The sequence below is a fragment of the Empidonax traillii genome, unplaced genomic scaffold, assembly GCF_003031625.1.
Source record: "Empidonax traillii isolate 1590-97213 ecotype Southwest subspecies unplaced genomic scaffold, ASM303162v1 scaffold224:size737649, whole genome shotgun sequence".
NCBI lineage: Eukaryota > Metazoa > Chordata > Aves > Passeriformes > Tyrannidae > Empidonax > Empidonax traillii.
The window spans coordinates 482,380-507,114 of NW_020955417.1; the positions used below are offsets into that span (position 1 = coordinate 482,380).

Sequence of the window (24,735 nt, forward strand, 5' to 3'; positions counted from 1 at the left end):
TTTCTGGCCCAGCAATAGAACTCTGGCTGTGTGTGCACACTGGGGAAACAACACACTGAAGGGTGCCTGGAGACTGTTTACTGGTGTAATCCTGATGTAATTAAGAGAAAAAGCAACCCCATACTGGTCACCCTTTAATTCTAAATATCTACAAATGCAAGCTATGTTCCGCAAACATTCCACAATTTTGCAATCTGAGAAAATCAGATTGAGAAATAAGGTGAATTCCCAGCTAAGGCCCAATCACGGATGCTGGTATTCATTATTCTGAGAAGGAACGGTACACTATTTTAAGTTTACATGTGCAGTAATTCACCTCATGAGTTTTGCCATGCTCTTGTATAGAATATTTACTAGCATTGACCTCGGGTTTATAGATGCAGAACAACTGCAAACTTGACTCCTTTCAAGAAACAGATTGAAAATGCAGATATTTATCTGAAATAAAATTTATTTGCCCAGACGTTTTGATGATGATTCTAATAGTGAAATAATGTTTGAGGAGGGTCTTTAAAAAACAAAACAAAACACCACCACCACCGTTTCTATTTAAAGCTGCTCCAGGCAAAGCCCCCTTTATTCATCTCTGCTTCTTAAGGCCTTCTTCCACCATCAGTCACCCACAAAAGCCAAGGATGAGCTGCAGCTCATCTGCCCCAGCACAGACTGGCTTGAGCCATCAGTGGTGTGTGCTCAGCTGGCTGACAGAAGCTGGTTTAGGGGCCACAGCTTTAGGAGGAAGGCCTTGCTCTGTGCAGCTGCAACTTCTGAACAGAAGACCATTTAATTTCACAGTCTCTTCACCTTACCCATATGAGATGAAACAAAACTCATCCAGAATAGGAAAAAGTGATTTTCCAACTCTTCTTCGGAGAGTAAACTCTTTATTGACAGCCAAGTTAGTGGAAATCATCAACACAAGCTCACTTTAGACATGAAATTTGAACAAACTCTTCCCATTCTGTTACCTATATGACCACTCTGACACAAAAAATGGCTCTGACCAGAAAGTATTGGTTTATTGTAAAAATACCAAAAAACCCCAACCCACACTCAAAGTTAACCAAGTGTATAAAACCCCCACAGAACTAAGCAAAAGACTGATGCGTACACAAAATACAAGGAAACCATTACATATGGAGATAAGCCAGGTACATTCTCAGAAAGCCAGGAATTCCTGTAAGGAAGGCAGTAGGAGCACTCAGCTACAGCTGTATGAACCATGGTAAATAAACAGGACAGGCACTGAGAAAGCAGCACCTCACCTGGCAGGGAAGAGAACAGTCACCAGCAGCATCTGGCAGGTGCCTGGCATCCATTCTAAGTCTTACTGTAAGGGCATGGGGTGTTTCTGATGGCACAGATCCTTCTATTTCCAGTGTCAGAATCTAAACCCCAAAAGACTTAAAAGTTTTCTTTCTGAGAAATAGTTCTGAATTGGATTTTCCACAAGCAGCACTATTAGTGGATGAAAGCCTGACACTAATTGGCTCCCTGTAACTTCACTTTGTCTAGCGAAATAACCTACCCTCCACAGTGAAATCTTTATTGACATCAAGATGAAATCATCAGACTGGATCTCTCAAAAAGCTGAAAGCTGTATTATTAACTCCTATTTTGATGAAAAGCATTATAAAGGTGCTTTATAAAGAAATATTTTCAAGTAATTTCATAATAACATTATCAATGTTAATAAAATTTAGTTCCAATGAATGCATTAACTTTTTCCTTAAATGACATTTGTGAAAGTCAAATACTGACCAGATACTGTTTGCCCTCTGCTAAAAATATGAGTCTGGCAGTGATGAGAGTCAAAATTAGAAGCCTAAAAAGAAACTTAATCAAAGGTGCATTAAATGCAGAGTGCTGGTACAAGGCACAGTTCTGTAAGTGAGATATAAAATCCAAGTAATTTTATTAATCTTCATATTCTACCTGGTATGTAAAAGACATCTTTCTTGACAGCATCCATCTAAAAATACTCATCTAAACCTTCAGCTTTTAAAAATATTAAAAGAAGACATGTGGTCCTCTCACTTTCCAAAATGTCAGAATTAACTGTTGAATTACCAAAGTTGACCTGTACTTCAGTGAAACCTTTTGACAGTTTCCCACAGCGTTTTCCTGGAAAAACTGTCTGCTCATGATTTGGACAGGTGCACTGTTCACTGGACAAAAAACTGGCTGGATGGTTGGGCTCAGAGAAGGGAAGGAAATGGAGTTAAATGGCGTTAAATCCAGCTGGTGGCCAGTCCCAAGTGGTGTTCCCCAGGGCTCAGTACTGGAGTCAGTCCTATTTAATGTCTTTATCAACAACCTGGCTTAGGGGATGGAGGGTAGCCTCAGTTTGCAGACAAGAAGAAGTTGGGTGGGAGTATTGATCAGCTGGAGGGCAGGAAGGCTCTGCAGAGGGATCTGGACAGGCTGGATCATTGGTTTTGGCCAGTTGGATGAGGTTCAACAAGGCCAAGTGCTGGGTCCTGCTCTTGGGTCACAACAACCCCACATGGCACTACAGGCTGGGGGCAGAGCAGCTGGAAAGCTGCCCAGCAGCAAAGGACCTGGGGTCCTGCTGGTCGACAGCTGGCTGAACACGAGCCAGCACTGTGCCCAGAGGGCCGAGAAGGCCAATAGGCATCGATGTCTTAAGATACATATTATATGGATTTCAGCATAGCTTTTTAGCACTTTTGATATGGTTTGATGGTGCCTTTGGCCTGTTAGTACCTTTGTACAGGATTTCTAAAAATGTTGTTTAATATTTCTTGCCAAGAGTTCCAATGGACAAAGATTGTAGCAAGGAAAAGAACATTTTATCTGTAGAAAATGTACTCAGAAAACAGCCATAACAGGCACATGGCTTGATATAAATGAGTCAAAGCTGTTCATAAGCCTTGGAACTTTTCCAGAAGGAATGCTACTGTGCCAAAGACCAAGGAACAAGATGAGGAAGAGAAAGACAAGAAGCATGTCTAAGGCAGGATGAGGGAGTGTCCAGTTCTGGGCCCCTCACTACAAGAAACTGAAGTGCTGGAGCGAGGCCAGAGAAAGGCAACAGAGCTGATGAAGCATTTGGAGCACAATATGAGGAGCAGCTGAGGGAGGTGGAGTTCTTTAGCCTGGAGAAAAGGAGGCTCAGAGAAGACCTCATCACTCTCTGTGACTACCTGAAATGAGGTTGTAGCCAGGTGGGGGTAAGTTCCTTTTTCCCAAGTCAAAAGTGATAGGACAAGAGGAAATGGCCTCAAATTGCACCAGGAGACATTTTATTTGGATATTAGGAAAATTTCTTCACCAAAAGGGTTGTCAGGTACTAGAACAGACCACCAGGTTGAATCACCATCCCTACCGAGGCATTTTAAAGTTGTGCATATGTGGCACTTAACAGACATGGTTTAGTGGTGGACTGGGCAGTGTTAGGCTAACATTGGATCTTTAGGATGTTTTCCAACTTAAATGACTCTGATTCTGATTCCACTGGCCTGAGGTTTGTTGGAAAATCACAACTGATGTCTATAGTCATATTGCACAAACAGATAGGGGCAATATAGAAATATCATGCTTGTAGTTTAACAGTTTTTCTGTTCAACATTATTTTTAACCATTAATCCACTACTGAAAAATATTTCCTTCCCATTTTAAGACTTGGCTCAATTATTGTATTTCAAATAGCCCTGTCTGTATAATTTAAGGGGGGGGTTGGAAACAAAGGGTACCATAACAAACACTTCTACAACAACAGTAAAGGTCAATGCAATTTACAGGACAGTTAAACAAGTATGGGCTTAGATATTCCCCAGGAATGGTTTCTCATGTTTGCAAACAAAGAAACAACAAAAAAATTTATATACCATAATTTAATACTTAGGGGCTCGTATCCCTAAACACTTAAGTCACAGACTCAGAAAATAAATTCAGGAATTTTCATCTTGGAAATCTGTGTGCCTAATTTCAAGATAAATACTGGATTGTTTTAACTTAAGTTCTAGAGTTCAAAACTCATCTCCAAAGGAATAAGGAAGAACTGTCACCAGTTCCTGTTCAGATACCTGCCAGATGGAGACTGGCTCAGTATAACTGAACTTTTAGACAGGAGTTCGTTTCTTTAAGGGCCTGTGAAGTTTAAGAGGCACTTTAATTTACAATCGTTACATTAAAAAAATGTTCCCAGAGTTTTCCAAAGTTGTTTTCTATGCTTGCTGAGACCACAAAAACCGGTCACACCTTTCCAACATTGACTGAATCAGCGCTCTGCAATTAAAACAAAGGAGAAAACCAAAAGATTAAATGATAAAAAAGATAACAACAGAAAGAACAACAGTTTTAGTTTGCTTTTAAAAGAAAAGTCCGTAAAAAATGTGACTGCATTTCAGAAGTAGCATCCTGATCACCACACACGCCTTCTCTGGAAGGAATAGGTGAGATCAGAGTCTGTGCAGGACTCAGCAGGACACATCTCCTTCAGACAATCTCCTTTACATACATCTTTAATATATGGTTTCCTGTTTCCTTATTTTCAGTTTTAAAATGCCTACACTGCAAAACACATAGTTCTTAAATAATAGGAAAGCTTTCACCTCAGCCTAAAATCCAAGGTAAAAATGTGAAACACTTCACACTCTTGTTAACTGAAAAGAAAGTTTAAAGCACAGAGATAATCCAAAACAAAGAGTGTGAATCTTCTGTTGACACATCTCTTACCTCTGCCTCTTCTCAGCAATTCTCAGTATCTCACAGACACCGGTAAACCTCTCAGACAATTCTGCTGTCAAGCCACACTCCTGCAAGAGAGGCAAGGCACGATTGGGGCCGATGGCCCTGGCCAGCAACAGAGCCACATTTTCCACAGTGATGCAGTCTGGGCAGCTCGGGCCACCATTGCTGACGGCATTCCCGTTCTGTTGGCCGTGGTGGTGCAAGGCTGTGCTGTGGTTTTGTGCAAGATGCAGAAGAAACTTCCACTCTTCTATGGTCTCTGGAATGCAACCTGGATGTAAAATGAGTTTGTTATTTGTAAACCAAGGATTACTCTAAGCCTGCTCTAAGCCTGCTATTTTAATTATATCTGTTGTAAAAGGGAGGCTAGCTGTTCTGGTTTACACCGGGGAGATTTAAGAAAACCGAACGTTATCAAAAAGCAAATTGTGCACAGAAATGCACTGCTCTGACTGACCCAGTTTAAAGATCTAGTGGTGAACACACAAAGCTTCAAAATACTTCAGTATTTAAGGCTTTGGATTAAGTCAAGAGTCAAAGTTTTGTCCATCTTAGGGGTACAAGGAATTTTCTTGTAAATTCTACGTTGTGATGCAATGTTTTGCTCACCCTAACTTTGGGTGTGCCCACATGCAGTGTGGGAGTTTGGTGCTGTGCAGGAAGGCTTGCTATTCTTCTACCTACAACACCAAGTTTAGCTTTTACTCCCAACTGATGCACAACTCTACATTCTTGAACTTTTAAGCAATTTTTTAGCACAACTGATTTCACAAAGCACAGAGTGAAGATATAGGACTGCAACACCCATTTATGTGTTTCAAATATGCTGCACTACACACAGTTAGGGCTACCAAAACAAAAAATTACAAGTTCAACTCAGCTTTGGACAAATCATTGTACATAGGCAGTTCCTAGACTACAGAAGTATGTTTACACAGCTTAAGAATCACTAACCATCTTCTCCATTCAACAGGCTCAAATCATCCAAATGAGCAATATTAGTAAAGGCTTCTATTCTTCTATCCAGCTCCAGACAGAGAAAAAGATATCCAGGCCAAAATCTTGAATAAGAGAGTAAAGATTTCCAGGAATCAAATACTCAGTTTAAACCAAAGTCAAGAACAATTACACGCTCATTTAAGTACCAGTAAAGACAGGAGCAACTACATCTCTTGAATGCCAGAAATAGAGTGGGGACATGGCGAGTACCTTCTCAACCAGAAGGGGTACTTAGTACATTAAACTGGACACTCAATATTCATCCTCAAAAACCGAAAAGTTTTAAAATAAACACTGTCCAATTAAGAAGCAGGCGGGTCATTTTCATTTGTATCTTTTTGGGGTCAGAATACCAACTCACCAAGCATCAAGAATTACCAAGTCTTCTCCTTACCCATGTGATTTACAGATGTGAGCCATCTTCTCTTTTGTAGCAAAATCAGCTGGGAGTTTAATCAAAAGCAGAATGAGCTGGCTGTAGCCCCAAGTAAACAAATGTGATCGTGGCCTAGAAGATGAGAAATTCAGTTTTAAAGCATTATTGAATTTCTTCAGAACATTATGGCAGGTATATGAAAAGAGAGGAGGAGAAATGAATGAAACACCATGTGCAGTCACTCTGAAAAGCATTACAGGTAAGTTATTCAACCCTTTGGTTGTCTCTGCTGAAATCTGCAACATGCTCCAAGGAGACAGTGACATCTGAACTGTCATACAAAATCTAATCCAAAAGACTGCAAATCTGTTGGAGCCTTCTGTTGCACTCAGAACCTTGGGTGAAACCCACCTTACCTGGGATTTCCTTCTGCATCCACAGTATTTGCTCTTTGTGGAGCATCATGAGAAACTGCCAAGCACAGCCAATCCAACCGTAGAGATTCGGGCTGCAGAAGAGATCGAAGGAGAGATGACCTAGAAAACAAAGCACACAGGAACAATCCTACCAGTTTCAGATACACCAGATATAGAGAAGCAGAGTGTGTATGGACAAACAACAACAACAAAGCTGTAAAATGAAATGCAGAGAGGCATAAAATGGTTTATGTTTTTGTTTGTTTTGTTGGTTTTTTTTTTAAATGCTGTCTAACATTGGTATATCGAACTGCAGACAGAAACAAAAAGTGAGTTTCATTAAAAGTATTATTTAGGAAAACCCTCTTAAAAAACCCCAACAGTCAAAATCAAAAAAACCCACACAACTACATGATGAAGAGAACAGAAAATGAAAAAGATTCTGTATTCCCTTTACCTTTTATCCTCTGGTTTTGATTTCACCAGACTATCTAAATATGCTAAGAAGTGAGCTGGATCATTCCTGCAAAGCTGTTTAATATCAGAAGGCAAAATAAAGGGGTAGAATTTGATCAAGGGCCGAAGAGCTGTTTCCCCAAATTTTTCATAAAGCCTGGAAAGAGAGGATAAAAACTATTTTCAGAACCAAACAGCAAAATAATCATTTTTCCAAGACGTCTTGCAAGTTCAAGGCAGTAATGAAAGGAGATCTAAGAGATTCCCAGAAATCTTCAAGAAATGTTAAGCAAACCAATTCCTGCTTGCAAGTTAACCACTCTGAGGAAAAGAAAGGGAAGATCTGGGTACAAACCTTTGAGCATGTACCAGTAACAGTGGGCTGTCATCCCACGGCCCCAGGTCATGCAGCAGCTTCAGTATTTTCAACATATCTTCACCCTCCATTGCTAAAGCCACTGGACTGTGACAAGTTAGTTCTGAAATAATTAAGTGCACAAGTTACAAGATATGGGCAAGGCTTTTTTCCTTAACACGAACACCACCCACCCCACCCCCCCTTTTTGTCCTTACACTGAACAACAGCTACCACTGCCTTCATGGAACTCTCCAGCTAACAGCAGTAACAAGGGAGCAGATCCTACTTGTTCATTCACAGGAATCAACATCACTACTCTGTGCTTACAACAAATTACAGTTATAAAGCAATTTGGTAATTCTTGATACAATTAAGGCATGGAATAACACTCCTGATGTATTTTCCTTTCCTTTAGACTTCTGAGGAGGTAATTTTTCTGTCATGTGAGAAAAGGTAGCCCACAGCAGGATGTATGGCTTGCTGAATACAATACAGATCTGCATCAGTTCTCACATATTACAATTCTCTTCTATTAGTAAATAAAAACTGCAGCTTGAACACTGACTTAATAGAACATAGAATTCAACACGAAGCTTGACCCTGATGAAATGCAGATATTAATCTATAGGCACAAGTGCAGCCCAACTAAGGACAAACTGGGAATTCATACATTACTTTCATTTCTAAGGCTCTCAGAATCCAAACAGTGAAGAGATTCCCGGAAATCCAAATAGCAAGATACCAACCCTCAGAGCAAGATTTTGTTGTTTAAATATTCTCTGTTGGAGCCAAATCAATACCAAGACTTTATTGCACTCTTAAATATATACAGCAGAGGCTAAATGCAGAGAACAGAAAAGTTCTTGTTTCCAATATAATCATAAAGCTCTGGTTCAATAAGATTAAAGAGGCATCAAAAAGATTAAAAAGCATTTCTGAGGAACAAGGAAGTCCAAAGTGATCGTAAGTCACTCACTTGCATGAAACCATTCACTCCATTCAGTTTTGTTTCACATTAACCATTCCTCTACAAGTTGAATCTTTCAGTGCAAATGCTGAAGCCCCTCCCCTCACTTTTGCCTTGTTTTTACAGACATGATTCTAATTAAGATGGTTTTGCTCTTTGAAGTGGGTATATTTGTTTGTAAATAGATCTAGGCCGTGATCACTCCAGAGTTCAATCAACAAGTTCCATGCAAACTAACAGGTTCAAAATTGCAAAGTGGGGGGAAGGCAGAACAGTCTCTCCAAGGAATCAGCAGTTCTTCCTAAATTAGTCCTGGGGGGGAAAAATAATCAACCAAACAGCCCAAACCCAGAACAAACACTCCCACATACCAACCGTCCTCCCCCTCCCACACTACCCACCCACCTTCTGCACACCTGCAGAAGGAGAAATTTGCAGACACAAATTTGGGTGTCTTCAAGCTTTTTTTTTTTCCTCCCAAGCAGTCTTACTTTCAGATTAAGAAGTAACACAGCTTTCATTAGTTACCTTTCAATCCTGCGATGTACGTTTCCCATACATTAGGACTGGCTGCATATGTGGTTATAATACACTGCTTGACTCTTTTTAAATCCAAAAGAAAGAAGTATCTTTGCATAAACCTACAAGCCAAGGTCCACGGAGCTGCCCGAGGCAGACTTCCATCAGAGCCCTCCTCAGCATCACCACTTGCACAAGGAAAGACGCGCAGCTCAAAACACAGCGTTGTCAAGTCCACGAGATCTTTCCGAACATCCGTTTCTAGGACACACGGGGGAGACACTTGAAAGCCGCCGTCCAAAAGTCCCCTCAAATCAGCACCATTTTCACACATGGTTTTGCTTACACAAGCTTCATCAGTATTTTCCTTTTCAGTGCAGCCTTCCAAAATACTACTCTGTTCCTTGTCCCCTGGGTCTCCGTCAGCTGGAGCCAGTCGCAGGTTTTCCTCCATGCCTGCCCTCTGTTCTTCAGCACACACAGCCTTGCTTTTCTTGGAAGACAAAGCAGAATGGTCTTTGCTGCTGAATTTTTCTTCCAGATAGACAAGCCATTCCTGTAAAACCCTTCTCATACACTGAGGTTCTAATAAAACCTGGGGATCCTGGAGTTTGGCTCTGCAGCAGAAGAAAAGAGGTTTTCCCAAGTTTAACAGTAGTAAAATGCCCAAGTGAATCATTGTACGTTACACATTGCCTGTGTAACCCAAAGTATACTCCTACCCCTGACTAGTGTCAGTTGTTATTTTGGGGTTTTGAGTGCATCAAACAGACTTAAGGCTACTTATCACTGTCTATGTTTGATCTCAGTACACTCTGAGTTCCCCAAGACTTCCTTCACAATGGGTTTTTGTTTGTTGGGTGGCTTTGATTTGTTCTTGTAGTTAGGACAAAAGGATAATGCTAAAGTACCTAAATAAGCTTTTAGTGGGTTTTGCTTGGTTTTAAAAAGAGGAATCAAATCATTCATCATATTAAATCCTTTCAAGTTATGTTAATAGACATTTAGAGCATTACTCTTACATGCACGTAATGAATGAAAAAAAACACAAAATTTAAAAAACCAGTCATTTTTATCTACCAAAGCCTAATATATCTACACAATAAAAAGTCTCTCTGCTTACAAAGCTTCTGCTGTTGCAGCCTTGAGATCTCGGAGACGGTCCTCCTCAGGAAGCTGGCAGCTCTGCGGTTCTAACCTAGAAAAACACAGTCATTTCAGTCTTATCCGAAACATTATCTTTAATAATTTAAGTGAGGACTTCTTCACAGATTTTCTCATTGTTTCCACATTAATTCCTTTATTAAATACAAAGCTTTAATTTTTAAAGAAGGAACAGCTCAACAGAAATTATGGATAAACTGAGCATGAAGAACAACCGTCTCTTTTTACGGCCTTCTGTAATGGCTTCTACTCAAACTACAATAGATTTCTGCAGGTACTGAATAAAAACCAGTAGCATACTACTGTATGAAAGTTAGTCCAAAATGATAAATTAGCACTGGAATATGAAGTAACTTAACTCTGTATTAAAAAAAAAAAAAATAATCCCCAAATAAACACAACCCACACAAACCAAAAGTGAAATATATCTTCAGGGAGCTAAAAGTGCTTACTTGCCACTCAGAAAGGACAGGAAATGAACCGATGGACTCATGTCCAACGAGCATCACGGATCCATTATTTGACAATACACCATGTTAATGTTCTTAAGTCATTGCAGCACTGTGCAGACTGCATGATCCAACACCCAGCATCAGAGAACCAGTGAAACCCACTGCAGTAATGGAGGCAGCTGGAAAAACCTAATGCTGAGTTCCTCATTCTGCTTGAAACAGTAGTTTTTCCCTAGGTTGCTCTCCTCAGGACATTCAGCAAATGCAATTGCTAAGAAAACGCGATTTTGCACTCACTCTTTCTCTTCCTGGGGAGATGGTACCAGACTAGCAGTCAGCTCTGGCAGCTGCTCATCATCCTTGGCTTCTTGCCTCCCTCTAGTATCAGGACTTATATGAAGTGTGCCAATCTTCTCTGTAGTTTTGCGTACAAAGCTGGAAACGCTGGGAATCAGAAGTTCAAACGTTTAAAACTGGAAGTTCAAAGGCAAACAAACCAAGCACTTTCTTTTCATTCAAACCATCATTTCAGAAAACTTCATGATCTGAAGAACTCTTGAATAAAGGATGAGAGCAGTGATGACCAACAGAAATAAATCTCATTAAGAATCTGCTCAAAATTCGTATTTTAGTCATGATCCATAGTTTCAGCTCTGAAGTACTCAGCACTTGGAATTTTTTCAGCTGGAGAAACAGGATCACATACTAACATTAGTGCATAGATTTTGACATGAAATTGTATGCCAGTAAATGCAAACTGACTGCACTGCATTTTAAAGCTTGTAAACAGAAAGCACCATCAGGAAATTATGTCCCTCTTGGTGGTAAGAAACCATTTTACAGTGCTTCAAATTAATTCTTCAGATTACAAGCTCATCAATAATGTCCTTTTCACACCATCAAGCCCCAGCCCTTTAGGTATTTTATTTAAGAGAAAGCTCAATGAAAATACCAGAACCCAATTATTTCTACCACTCCCATGAAGAGAACTATGTCATCAAGATTTGAAAACAAAAATTAATTTCCTGATTTCTGGTCCAGATTAGTTTAAGATCATCAAGAAAAAAAAAAAAAAAGCATCTTTTGCTAAAACAAGGTATAGCAAAAGCGAAGGTTGCTGCAGAAGACAGAAAGGGTTCAAATGTAGCAAACCAACTGGACTTTAATGTCTAGAAGGATTAGAGGTGAACTTTTAAAAATTAACTGTAAATATGACAGTATTTTATTTAATTATAAATTGAATGCAGTGAATACTTGAAAACTTAGCTCTCATTATAAGTAGAAATATTTATTACTACTGAAGTCCTAAACCGTGTATTTGTGATAGTTATTCTGAAATCCTCACACTTTTGGTATCAGCTACAAATTTTTGTTTCAGGACACAATTCACATACCACAGTGATCAAGAGAGGATTGTGCAATTTTTCAGACCATCGCTGTGGGCCAGAGACATTTTAGCTCAGTAATTAACATACAGCACTTTTATCAAAATTATGTATTTAACACCATGTCCTTTATACTTGTACACGCCTCCCATTTTTGTGAGTTTTTACATAGCAAATTGATTTCTGCATAAAATGGATGCTACCAGATTTACTTGTACCAGGCATAATCTACCATTATCCCATAAACGTCTGGGGAATTGATTAGATTCACTGAAGAGCGCGTAGGGGACATGACAGACTACTTTGCAAGTGTGTTTTAGCAATTTCTATCTGATTTGAATATTTTAATGTTTGCCTGCAAGCAACATAGAAAGCCTTCGCTCATTCTTTAGAAATCCAAGTCCCAGGAAAGCAAGATCCCAAAAAGAAATAGTCAGCAAGTTTCCTCTGCATACAAACCACAACCACAGCTTACAGGATAATGTTAAACATTCTTAGAGACATTTAACAATTATTAACTACTTAAAAACCGAGGTTGAAATCTCAGCTCCACTGCAGTCAACAGCAGCACTGTGAATCTTCATTAAAGCCAAGATGCAAGATTTAAATTGCCTGGCAAAGCTGACTGCATGTCCGGTGTTCCAGTTCAGAAACACAACATGAACTAAACCACACAATGCTACGAATTCAGAGGACAGAAAAGGGAAAGATGCAATGGATGAGTGAACCTGCTGCATGCATTACCTTTCTTTGACAGCTTGGACGAGAGGAGATGGGGAACGAAATGACAAAGGAATATTGAATGGGAGAAATGTCTCATTCCGGTCAGCCTCAACCACCACTGATGCATGAGATACGCTGTCTAACAAATGGAATTGAAATAAAAAGTCATGAAACAGTGGCCTGGCAAAAAATGGAACAGTGAAATGAACTGCAAGTCACTAATTCAATAATGGATAATCTGCATGCAATACTTTTCTACTTAATATTCCAGAATGTGGGGAGCCAGGTTTCAAGGGCCATTTAACTACTGACTTTGAACCTAGGAAGTTTGCTTTATTAAGATTGTTTTGGCTCTGTAGCAAGACAAATGATGATCAACAACTGTATGAAAAATATCTTCTAAAAGTAGACTTAAAGTCCATTTAAGGGACAAAATCTTGATATAATCCACTGACATTTATACATCTAGGAAAACTAAGTATTGTGGCTCACATCAATTCACACTGCATGACTTCCAAAATCTAAATCACACGTGAACAGAGAGAGACACATAAGCCATGGTTAAAGCATAAATCACCCTCTTATTTGAATGGACTTAAAAATATAAGTGAGCCCATAGCTCTCTGCCTTTTGATAAGAATCCGAGAAAATACAGAACCACTGACCATTTCCTATTCACTCTTATATCCCTAACACCATCTACAATGTGTTTTTTAATCATTTCCTGGTACAAACACACTGTATCTAAGTGATGTAAATTAAAAAAAAAATTACCATTTTAAGCAAGGATGACACTGCATTTTGCAACAGTCAGCAGTAACCACAGTGTTGAGAGGAAATAACACTATGCTGTTACAGAAATTCTACCATCAGAATCCACAGTCCCTCTTGACAGTGCCTAAAGGTCGAAACTGATTTTAAAACTGCTTGCAAATAAGGCTGCTTTTGTTCTTTATGCAGACTAGAAACCTAAGAACTTATGACATCTTACGTCAATGTGAGCAGGGAAACACGGAGCCCATTTCTTTAAAATACCAAATCAAGTACACGTGTTTCAATAAGCATTTAAAATGTCTCTACTCGGAAATCATCAACAATTTGTTATCTCTTGTGGAACACAGAGAATTTTTCTATCTTCTGACAGTCGAGAACTAAGTCCCTTCATCTGCAAGTTTTAATATTGGAAATGATACACTCCCAGGTTTTCTCACTTGTTTGTCCGGTGATTGTAGCTTAGTCAGCTACTAATGACAAGTCACACTCATGACAAGTAGGAGAATAAACACCAATTTCTATACTTTCCCTCCCCACTGTGTATTTTTTCCACAAAGCATCCAAGTTCTCTCCATCCTTCTCTGGCATCTACTCTCTGCAAAAGCTAAAAAGCAGCCTTTTACTTGGGAAGTCTGTCTACCGTGTGTGGAACTAAGCCAGCTCCTCATCATCCCAGGTTTTTGCATCCCCTCCCAATCCCAACCAGTAGAGAGAACTCTTTACTGTCTCACTCCAGCTTTAGTTCAGTGACAGACATTTGTCAGGAAATAAATAAAGCTTCCTGGATGGGCTACACGAATGTTTACACACGTAAGAGATGATCCCCTGTACAAATGAAAAAGTGCAAGCAAGATAAGAACACTAATCAGAAGCCTATTGCTTTACCTGAAGAAATATAAAACCAGAGCCAAGGTTAAGAAATTCTTTCCTGGGACAAATATTATGGAAGGATATCAGCAGCAAACAAATCTTTGAAGCTCAATTAACACTGGCATAGACGTGAAGGATTCCTAGCATTAGTGCTGAACTACACATGGAAGGGGGGGAAACTGAACTCCTAGCCTGGCAAAGCCCTTAAGCTTGGATTTCTATGGAGCCAGCTTTTCAGCTCAATGTTTCAAAAAGGATTTTGACTGGAAGGTGGGGTGACTGTTCCCACTGGTCAAATTAGAGGACTTAATAATGACTAACTTGATAGCAGAAAATGAGAGCACAGAGCCAACCCAACTGAATTCTTATAGAACAAATAAAAAATCACATGGAACCCCCATATTTTCATTAAGAAACAAGTACCAAGGTCTACTTGCTCATCTTCCTGGTGTGCGGGAAATTCTTTAAGTCTCTCATCTTCTGAGAACGTTTGACTGTGGAGAGAACATGAATCTTCATCTGACTGACTGCCTCTCTGACTGATAACACGGTATATTCCAGAATCCAAAACACTGAAGCTTTCCTGTCAGACAAGGCAGAGGAGTTACGACATCGTGCAAGTTGTACTTCCTTGTTAACACCTTGCAACGAGCTCATCCAACCATAACCACACAAATAACATCACAGCACTTCATAATTCACTGCCTGCAAAATCCTTAACAATGTACTTTTTACACATCCAGAACGGAAGAGGACACAGGTGCCAAGGAGCGTGAAGTTCAGTGACTTGAAAAAGACGCGTATGCTGCAATTGCTCTTAGGAAGGCAGCCGGTGAAACAACTGGTGTGCTCAGCACAAGGCAAAAGCCATCTCAGCTTTAGTCCTGAGGCTGAGACTGTCACTTCAACCCTTCCTGCCTGCATGCCCAAGAGTCTGTGTTCTTTTTGCCGGTTATCCACACCCAGGCAGCACACCTACAGACCCTACAGAACTGTTTAGTTCCAGGACACACACGCATTCTTTTGCTCATGGTCAGTCTACGGAATTTACCTTCCCATCATCTAATGAAAAAATACCACATCAAGATGGTATTTACATTACTTGGCTTTTTAAAGTTTACTTTTTAAACACTGTTAAAGCAAAAGCAGCAGCTGATACTGTATTAACTATGAAGTATTTCCCCTTTATTTAAAAGCTGCTGGGAAGCCAAGGCAATACAAAGCAGCTGTACGTGCAAAAGAATATTAGAAATATGCTGTGTAAGAGTATTAGAAATATGTTTTGATTTTTTTCCTTAGAACTTTCTGCTTAAGCTTCATACAGTAAGACAATTTTTTCAACAGGGCTCAGACAGTTCTAAACATTCAGACATTCAGTTTTCACCACATAAAACTATAGTTACAACCAAGATCTTTACTGAAGCATGTTAAGACACCAAACTCAGCTGTGGAGAAAGCCCTCTTCATATCAATCTTTTTTTTTGCATCTCAGCCATTAGCCCCAAAATAATATGGAAAAGAGGCAGAAATCTGAGAGCTTACAAAATGTAAGTAATGATGTTTCACACCTCTTCACCCCACCTATAAAAGTAGCATTATAAACTCTAGTAGACATGGTAAAAATGAAAGCCTCATCTTCAAAGAAACCAACAAGGTGATTTTAAGCCATAAAGATAAAACCTGTAGATAACATTTTTAGCCCTACCAATACATACATGAGATGAAATACTGCTCCTTCTACTGCTGCACGCAGAATCTAGGGGTTCCAACTTGGAAATCAGTTCTTCCAGTTGCATAGTGAGATCTTGTTGGGTTGAGGCATCCAGCTGAGACTTCAAGTGCTCTAGCTTGTCTAGAGGCAAATTTTTTCTTGCCTAGCAGTACACAATGAAACAGAAGCATTATTATTTCTAATGCACACACGAAAAGCAAAAAGTGCCATATATGCAGGCTAATATTCATCCTAAAAGTACAATATTTGGATGACTTTAAAAACTCCAACAAAATGATTCTCAGAAACCTATGAAACTTAATGGAAGGGGGATGGGAAAGACAGTGAAGTTGCACTGAACATTTACAAAGAGATGTTTACTTACTCTGCAAGAAATAATTGAATTTTGGAAGAGACAAGAGACCCTGGCAGCAAGGGTCCAGAACCCTCTTCTCATCAGACGCTCTACGCAGCGGTCAACCAGGAGAAGGGACAGGTGCACAACTTTTCCATTTGTATGCAGACAGAACAACTCGCTCTTGTAAACTGCAATATCCTGAATATCTGCAAAACCAGATGCATGGAAATATCTACAGGACTGAAATTGCTAGCCAACATCTCTTTGTGTTTCTGAAAGAAGGTGAAAATGTATTTTTCATCTGTCTGCAAAAGCCTAATAAACCCATAGCACGAGTGGTATGGGGAAAACAAACACAGAAGAGTGCTGACCTAGCATCCAAAGCATCAAAACTTTCCAGAGAACCATTTCTAGAAAACGCTCAAAAAGTACACTAAAGTTACCAAAAAGTTTTCTTTCGTTCTGACGGGAGATAAAAAACTAAAGCCTGATAAAGATGAGAAATACACCATTGTTAGCTTTTAAACACAAGGAAAACATTCATTGGTAGAAAAACACTTTGGCCTCTGGGCAGTTTTCAAGTGCAATAGTTATGCTGTATGCAAACACTCCATGACACAGGCACTGGAGACTTAACACCAAAACAGAGGGAGAGAAGGGGAAGGAAAAGACTGACTGATACAGACTGACTGCTCCAGGACTGTGCTTATAACCATACACATAACTGTTTATGAGGGTTCACTTGTTTGCCAAATACATATTCCCGGGATGCAACTTAGACAAATCTTAATAAAAAACAGGTTTTAAGCTTTCAGCCGCCAGATTATCTCTCACGGGACACCTGACAACGAATCTGAATAAAGAGAAACAAGGAAAGGATACTGGAAGTTTACACCTGTATTTTAATTACTGTATTTTAAGATTCACTCTACATTGCATTTTGTTTCTCAACAAGCATATTCTCAGAAATATGGAGGGAGGTGTTGGCTAGAAGAGGCAGGGAAAGGGTTAATATTCAAGGATATACCTGAGATAACATGGAAAGTTTTCTGATAAATGTTCTGCAATCCAGTTCCAGAAAGTGAGCTTGAAAAGGCTCCATGTTAGGCGGCGACTTCAAAAGTGACCAGTGTAACAGACAATACTACAAAGCAAAGTTTTGTAAGGTTTACCTTTCACTTCGCTCCAGAGTAAGACTTGAACGCTTTGGGGAAGGAAAATATAAATGCCTCTTTCTGTCCAGGTCACCACACAGTGCTCACTGCAAGCAAAGCAGACGTTAATGGAGCAACAGTCAATTGTGGTAAAATTAAAAAAAATAAAACACCCAAGGATGGCATTGGCTTAAGTACAGCAAGCAAAAAGTGAAACAGTTTAGCACGATACTTGGAAAATTCTCACACAAGAAGCCAAAGCTGGTAATATAAAATGGAAGAATATACAATTTTTTAAAGTCTACTTTGTCATTGGAAGGCACGCTGTCAAATACTCACGTCAAATACAGTAGCTTGGGGAAAGACAAAGATTGTGGAGAGCAGCTGGAACCAGTGTAATGAGGATCCTGCCTGTAAAGTGAAATTATTATCCATTAAAAGCATTAACTACAAGAACATAAGTTTCTTTGTACAATATTCTTAACCCTGTAAATGCACAGTTGGCTTAAACAAACATACTCTTATGACAGCAGCATTCACTGGGGTCACACAGACACATCTGCAGAATCAAGGTTTTGGTATTTTTGATAACTCATCTACTGGCTTTAGTTATTAGAGAAGAATGGACTAAGATAATAACTAGGATTAACATTTGACTGCAGTACGAGTTTAATTTTCTCAGCATTTATGCAGTTCTTTCCAGCTCATCTGGAAGTCCCAAGCAAGTTTATCTGTGATAACATTCATGTTTCTACCTGAGAGTAACAACTGGAAGAGGTGGTGATGAGAGCAGCTGCTTGAACTGATGTGTGCTTTGCACTTCCCCATCAAAGTTCACCTCCCACATCCTTGAGCCAGGTCGAGCACAGTATATTAATGGCTGCTGATTCCCACTGTTTTTTCCAACAGGGAAGAAACATGCTCCAAATTCTCCATCTCTCTCTTTATTACCAATTTTCCAAAACTTCTCTCTAGTGGAAAAACAACATACTTGTTAAGGCAGCATTAAAAAAAGGTTTTAATTAATTTTATGTTTTTCTTCAAGAGTAAAAATACCAAATTGCTTTTGGTGCTTTAAAAAAAAAAAAATCTGTAATGACTATTATAAGATCTGCATGAAGTTTATACAAGACAGGGTGCAGAAATATTCATTAGTTTAAATGAATGCTTAGACTACAAAGGTGGGTTTTTTTCAGCAGAACCAGTCAGTCAACCTGGTGATGGGAAAGTAATGGTGCAAACGTTCCCAGAAACCATTTCCAATTACATGAGAGATAAGATGACGATTATGAAAAGTCAGCATGAATTTATAAAAGGGAAACCACGTTAATAGCCCTGTACAACAGAACAACTGCCTTGAGAGATGAGAGAAGAGCAGTGGATATTGTTTATCTTTACTTGACTAAGGCTTTTGACACTGCCCCTGCCAACATGGCCACAGACAAACTGAGGGAGCATGGGCTAGGCAAACAGACATCAAGGAACGCAGTGTCCTGCCCATGGGAAGGAATAACCCCAGACACCAGCAGAGGCCAGCTGGCTCCACAGTACAAGAGACAGCAATGCACTGGAGCAAGCCCAGCAATGGGCCACAAAGCCAACTAAGGGACTGCAGCACCTGCCTTGTAAGAGGCTGAGAAAGCTGGGCTGCTCAGCCAGGAACAGAGGAGGCTCAGAGGGAACTCATCTGATCCCACACGTACAAATACCCGATGGGGGAGTAAACAAAACAGAGCCAGACTGCTCTCAGTGATGCCCAGTGAACGGACAAGAGGCAACAGGCAAAAATGGAAATCCAGGAAATCCCATTTCAACATGAGAGGATTCTCTTTTTCTCCCATTCTTTGTTACTGTGAGGGTGGTGGAATGCTGGCAAAGGTTGCCCAGAGAGCTTGTGCAGTTTCCATCCTCAAAACCTAACTGGACACAGTCCCACAAAATCCACATTGACTCTGCTTTGAGCAGGAAAATGCGACTGCATGGTTTCCAGGTGTCATTTCAGAAACTGCGTGTGACTCTGCATAGTCCAGTATTTCACAAATAAAATACAACTTGCCTCTCAGTATCACACAAATAAGTGCGAGTAAGTGAAGATATGAGCAGCCTTCCATCCAAGTAATCAAGCTGAACAACCCGAGAATCTACAGTTGTTATAATCTGAACAGGAAACATGACAAAAGTAGCAGCAGCCTAAAGAAAGAAAAAACACACATACTGGTCTTCAGTTCAAAGTAAACACTATTTCATTAAGTTAAAATTGCAGAATTCAGAAGAGAATCATGTACGCTACAAATGCACAGCATAAGCACTTCCTTTCTTCTCTGTCCTTTACAAAACAAGGCTTCAATACTCAGAGGTACAAAAGTCTAAAACCTCCTTTTCCCAAAACCATTACTGAAGATTTAAGGAAAAAAAAAATCATATTCCTGTAGCATCCTGACATTTCTTTATAGTGGTTTTTTTTCCTGTAACATTAAGAGTGGTTTTTTATTCTTGCCGTTCTAGGCTTTGTGCTTTTTCTGCAATTCTCCCCACGCTTACTTTGAGCCAGCAAACAGTTTTATGGAAACAGACGTGAGGGCTTAATTGACACAAAAAACCAACTTTTATTGGATTTAGGTTGTTTATATAAACTCACCTTCTCTATTACCCTGCAGCAAATTACCCCAATGCTATTTATCACACAAGTGTCTCAGTTTGCACTGGCGGCAAACACTCTCAGACTTCTTACGAATAAAACACTACTGGGAACTGCACTCAGGTTTTCTAGAAGCCATTTGCCATTTTTGCCACCCTAAAGTTGTTCTCCTTGTTAGGAACATAAAAAAGTGAATTATATGAGAGATCCAACAATGCCATTCCTTTAACAGGCATGAACAGACCCATTTCTGTGGGCCTTGCCCTTCTCTCCTCTCCTTTTCTCTCTTTTCATAGCTAATTTTTTTCCCTCTTTCTGTAAATACAATGAACAGTCTTGCTACATTTAAGCCAGTTTTCTATCAAAATCTTCCATGAGGGCTAGAAAGGACCTGGAGGAGAACAATGATTTCCAGGTTCTGCTCCTCTTTACAGACTAAAAGGAGAAGGAAAGGACCCAGTAGGGGTAAAACCTAAAGAACACTCAAGGGCTAGAAATCAGGCTGCTACCATCAACACGTTTGCCCTTTGCCCAAAATGTAATGGATGTAGGGTTGATGTTCATCTACCATTTATTTTATCTAATCTCTTATCTTTATGAATGAGAGTATCCAGACAGAGACAAGCAAAACCTGAGTTTGGGACTGCCCTTTCTCAGACCACCAGCTGAGCTGAGAACTAAAACAAAAAGCTCAACCTGTAGCTGGACTCTTAAGGAATCCAACAGGCTCAGAAACACCAAGACCCATAACTTGGATACTTGTAAATTCCCAGCAGAAGCAGCCCGTTCAGTTTTTAACTCTGAACATTTGAAAGCATTTTCCTGTTGCATTACTAAAATAGATAGAAGGAGGATGGGGAAAGTTCATGTTGTTTCAAGAGACTAGTTCATCATCCCAACAGTTAAAGCTACCAGAACTTCATCAGCTGGCAAGTCCTGCCCAGTTCTACTTTACTAAAATAAACAAAAGATTTCACACATCACCCCCTGTGGATTAATCTCAGAGTATGCAACATTTTACCTTCCCTTGCTTGGATGTGTTAATCTTGATGGCTGATACTTTTCCCACATGATCTCCTACAAAAACTCGAAGGGTAGCAGTATCCCAACAGAGAGCTGTGACTTTTCTGCCCTTATGCTCAGAGGAAACATAAATCCGTTCTGGCTTCCCACGACGTTCCTGATTCAGCTCCCAGACTACTACAAGGCCTTGGCTACGACAATTTAAAAAAGAAAATGCAATTTGAGAATAAGTCTTGTCATATTTTACCAGTGATAAAGTCGCTTTTTTCCAAAGAAACAGAAAACACAAGCGAAGCAGCACAACCTCAGGGCTGGTTCTGTTGGAGGCTGCATGCTTTCAAGAAGCATCTCATACTTAATTCTGAAGAAGTGTCCTTCGTTGCATCACAATGCTTCAGCAGCTTTGGAGGGTTAATCTCACATTTACTAGAACTGCCAGTGCAGACGAGGAAAAATACTTCAGTTTAAATGGATTTTAAGCAATGTAAGTGGCATTAACTAGCAATGTCACTCTGCCAAGTTACTGAAGATGCTTCTTCTGATGCTGAAAGGTCTAAGAGAGACATTTATCATCATAACTTCACATGTATGAGCTCTCCCATAAATGTTCTGTTACAGAAATAACATTTATTCTGGAACAATTATTCCAGGAAAGAAAAAGTTAAGTAAACTGTCTGTGCAGAGAATCATTCTATAGGGCCCTCTACCAGTTAATTCCCTGGCCCCTCCAAGTTCTCAGCAGGCATCTAAGCCTGAAACTTAGAAGTTACTTAAAGATATTTATCCAGCACTCAGGTTTGTAGGTGCATCACTCACCTGGTGGCAACAGCAACATAGTCTTCATCATGCAAACAACAGGCCACCCGGGAAATGGCACCTTCCTGAAAGGAAATATGGGAGTGAGTGCAGGTAAAAGTTGTTCCTATACTGCCTTTACCACTGTGCAGCTTAATTATCTTTAAGACATAAAGCAGAATCATGTCAACAGATGCTACCACTCTCTTGTGATGTGGTTGGGTTTTGTTTGCAAGCACCGAGCTTTTGTTTGCAAGCACTGCATCCAAAAGGATGCAGCTGACAACATGAGAACTTCAAGAGCAATGACTGCAGTGCATTCTCCGATTTGGAAAACATAGAAGCATCAGTCTCCTGTCCTTGCACCTTTGGGAATTGTTTTGCCAGAACTGAGATGCTCCCAGCTTGAAAAAATGGCTGCATTCATTTTACACTGGAAGCACCAGTGGCTCCCAGGAAATAGCATCTGCTGTAGAAGCAGCAATCCCTGTTCCATCATCTCTTCCAGCAAAAGCTGGTCAGCCTATCTTCTCCTCATTTATTCCAGTATATTGTGGTTTAGACATTCAAACAATGGGACTTTTCCACATGTGAGTTTTTCTGGTTTCATATTCAAAGTTTTCTTCTAATTCTAAAGTATTCAGGCAACTTTGTTGCTGCTGTTAAAAATAAGAATTTGAAAGAGAAATGTCTTAGGTAATTTCTTTCACACCTAATGAAATCTATTACACCACACACTCTGGTAGTACACTCCAGAACCACAACCTATTTTAAACAGAGCAGTAAGGTTAACTTAATGTCTCTTTCCCAGTCCCATTTTCATAAATCCTGATTTAGCATTCTTTACTCTTACCTTATGAGTGAGAAAGAGTCTTTGCTTCCAACCGTCTTTCTGGATAAGGTTCAGTCCTCCTCCTGAACTGCCCAGAGCCAGCCATCTCTTTGACACATCTATACACGTGCACTGAAGGAATAAAAATCATAATGCACAACCTGGTTGCTGGTAAGTTCTAATCACAGCATTTTTTTTCTTGCATTATTATTTCTTTAAAGGCTTCGGTGTTTGCCAGCTGTGTGCACCTCTCCTGAAACATGGGCAGCAAAGATATTAAAAGGGTACATTCTGCAACTGGAACAAACAGCGTAAGGCAGCAACCACATCAGGCTGTGTTATGTACCCCACAGCTGCATCAGAAAATGCACACAGAGTAATAGCATCCTTTGTCTTCACTTTTTCTTCAAAAAGTAGTCCCTCCTATAAGACAGAATGCACCCCCCAAAAAACAATGAGTCCTATGGTTTAATCAAGTAATTAACCAAATAAGGTCATTATTTGAATTTAACAAAACAAAACAAAACAACAATCACCACAAACTCACCTTCAGACGACTGGAATCCAGCCTGAGTGCAGAAAGCAATGGATCCAAACATTCCAACTCTGCCAACACATGATTGTAAGAATCTGGAATTACTGGCACAGAGGCCATTGATATACACGACTAGTGCTGCTCACTCATGGGTATGTTACAGCTTCAGTTTTTAGCTGTATCTGCCAAAAATAAAGTTCTTGATTGGTTCATGTACTTAAAGAAACAGTGAATGTTTTCCCAGTCAAAAATCATCAGGTTTCAGTTTGTCAAAAAGGCCCAAGGGTTGCAAAATTAAATCTCTGCTTCGTTTATGAGAAATTTTTGTTCATTACAGATACACACCTTCAAAAAACTAAAATTGCATTTACAGCCACCTGTGAAACAAGCTCTAACTATGGAAAAGGCCTTGTTTTATAGAAAAACACACTTTCCGTCACAGTACGCACCCTTGGTTTGAAGTTAGTTTTCTCAAGGAAAACATTTAGCATTTGCATTTTACACCTACATCACCTTGTCCCTCAAAACTAAATTCAAGGAGTATCCTCAACTAATACCAAATTTAGAAATACCTGCATTTGTGCACTTTGATACAACTATAAACTATTCTCTCCGTGGTCCCTCTTTTCCACCATACAGGAGAGGTAACGCAGAGTGAAAACTGGTAACTGAATACCTATCAAAGGTGCAACCTCATATATTTTTTTCTAAAGGGCACATACTTGAAAAAAAATCACTTGTTGAGTTTAAAGTTGTACGTTGCCTAACAGAACCCCAAACTTGTTACACCACATACCCAAGCCCCTGAATTTCTAAGTAACGTTTAATGTGCAATCCCATAAATTAAGTAACTCCCTCCCAGAAAAGCCTGTCATGTGGAACCTCACGTTTCCTTATGAGAAAAGTGAACGTTCTCACCAGGAACTAGGAAAAGGGAAGAGACGCACTTAACCAGAGAAACTGAAAGTCACTTCTTCAAAATTCTCAAGACATCTTAAAAGCCCTAACTGTCACTTTTACCCTCCCGATTCTCTCCCCTACTCGGCTGCTGGGGAGGGCTGTGTGCCCACGAGTTGCCGGCTGGGGCTGAACCACCACACGGGTGTTACTTTCTCTCCGACACATGGAGCGAGGCGAAGTACCGCAAGAGCTGAGAGGGAAACCCCCAACTCCTCCCGGGACGGCGGGCAGGGCACGGGAGTGAGCCGAGAGCCCCGAGGGGGCCGCGGCACAGACCCCCTGACCCCTTAACGCGCGGGGCGGCGCCGGAGCGGGGAGACGTTCAACCAGGAAGCACCGCTCGGCTCGGCACGGTCCGGTCCGGTCCCTCAGCCGCGGTGCCCTCTCCCGGTCCCTCACCGCTCTGCCCTTCTCCAGGTCCCTGTCCCAGCGCCGCTCCCGCCGCCACCTCCAGGCTCCCCGGTCACGTGACGCGCAGGAGGGCGGGGCGGGAGACGGGCGCGCGCCCGCCCGGCGGTGCGTCACGCGGCGCGCGCGGGAGGAGGAGGAGGAAG

The 24,735-nt window shown here is 40.4% G+C and overlaps 1 protein-coding gene across 3 annotated transcripts; it reads right to left on the reverse strand.

Annotated features, from left to right (window-relative positions):
• Positions 1-3,842: 3,842 nt before the first annotated feature.
• On the reverse strand, positions 3,843-24,591 carry HPS5 (HPS5 biogenesis of lysosomal organelles complex 2 subunit 2). 3 transcript variants are annotated; one of them, XM_027887900.1, is made up of 23 exons: positions 24,242-24,591; positions 23,234-23,403; positions 22,708-22,818; positions 21,876-21,940; positions 21,058-21,250; positions 19,455-19,588; positions 18,154-18,369; positions 17,738-17,809; positions 17,417-17,505; positions 16,272-16,450; positions 15,891-16,049; positions 14,599-14,758; positions 12,553-12,670; positions 10,721-10,867; positions 9,931-10,005; positions 8,817-9,424; positions 7,319-7,442; positions 6,965-7,120; positions 6,508-6,627; positions 6,110-6,223; positions 5,671-5,777; positions 4,702-4,987; positions 3,843-4,251 (listed from the first exon to the last, which is right to left on the reverse strand). In XM_027887900.1, exons 2-23 carry the CDS (start codon positions 23,339-23,341, stop codon positions 4,191-4,193), a joined length of 3,402 nt encoding a protein of 1,133 aa, XP_027743701.1. In that variant the 5' UTR covers positions 23,342-23,403; positions 24,242-24,591; the 3' UTR covers positions 3,843-4,190. The 3 variants fall into 3 exon arrangements, 2 of the variants coding, with proteins under 2 accessions (XP_027743701.1, XP_027743700.1); XM_027887899.1 differs by having other exon boundaries at positions 24,236-24,591; XR_003571666.1 differs by lacking the exons at positions 5,671-5,777; positions 24,242-24,591.
• Positions 24,592-24,735: the final 144 nt, after the last annotated feature.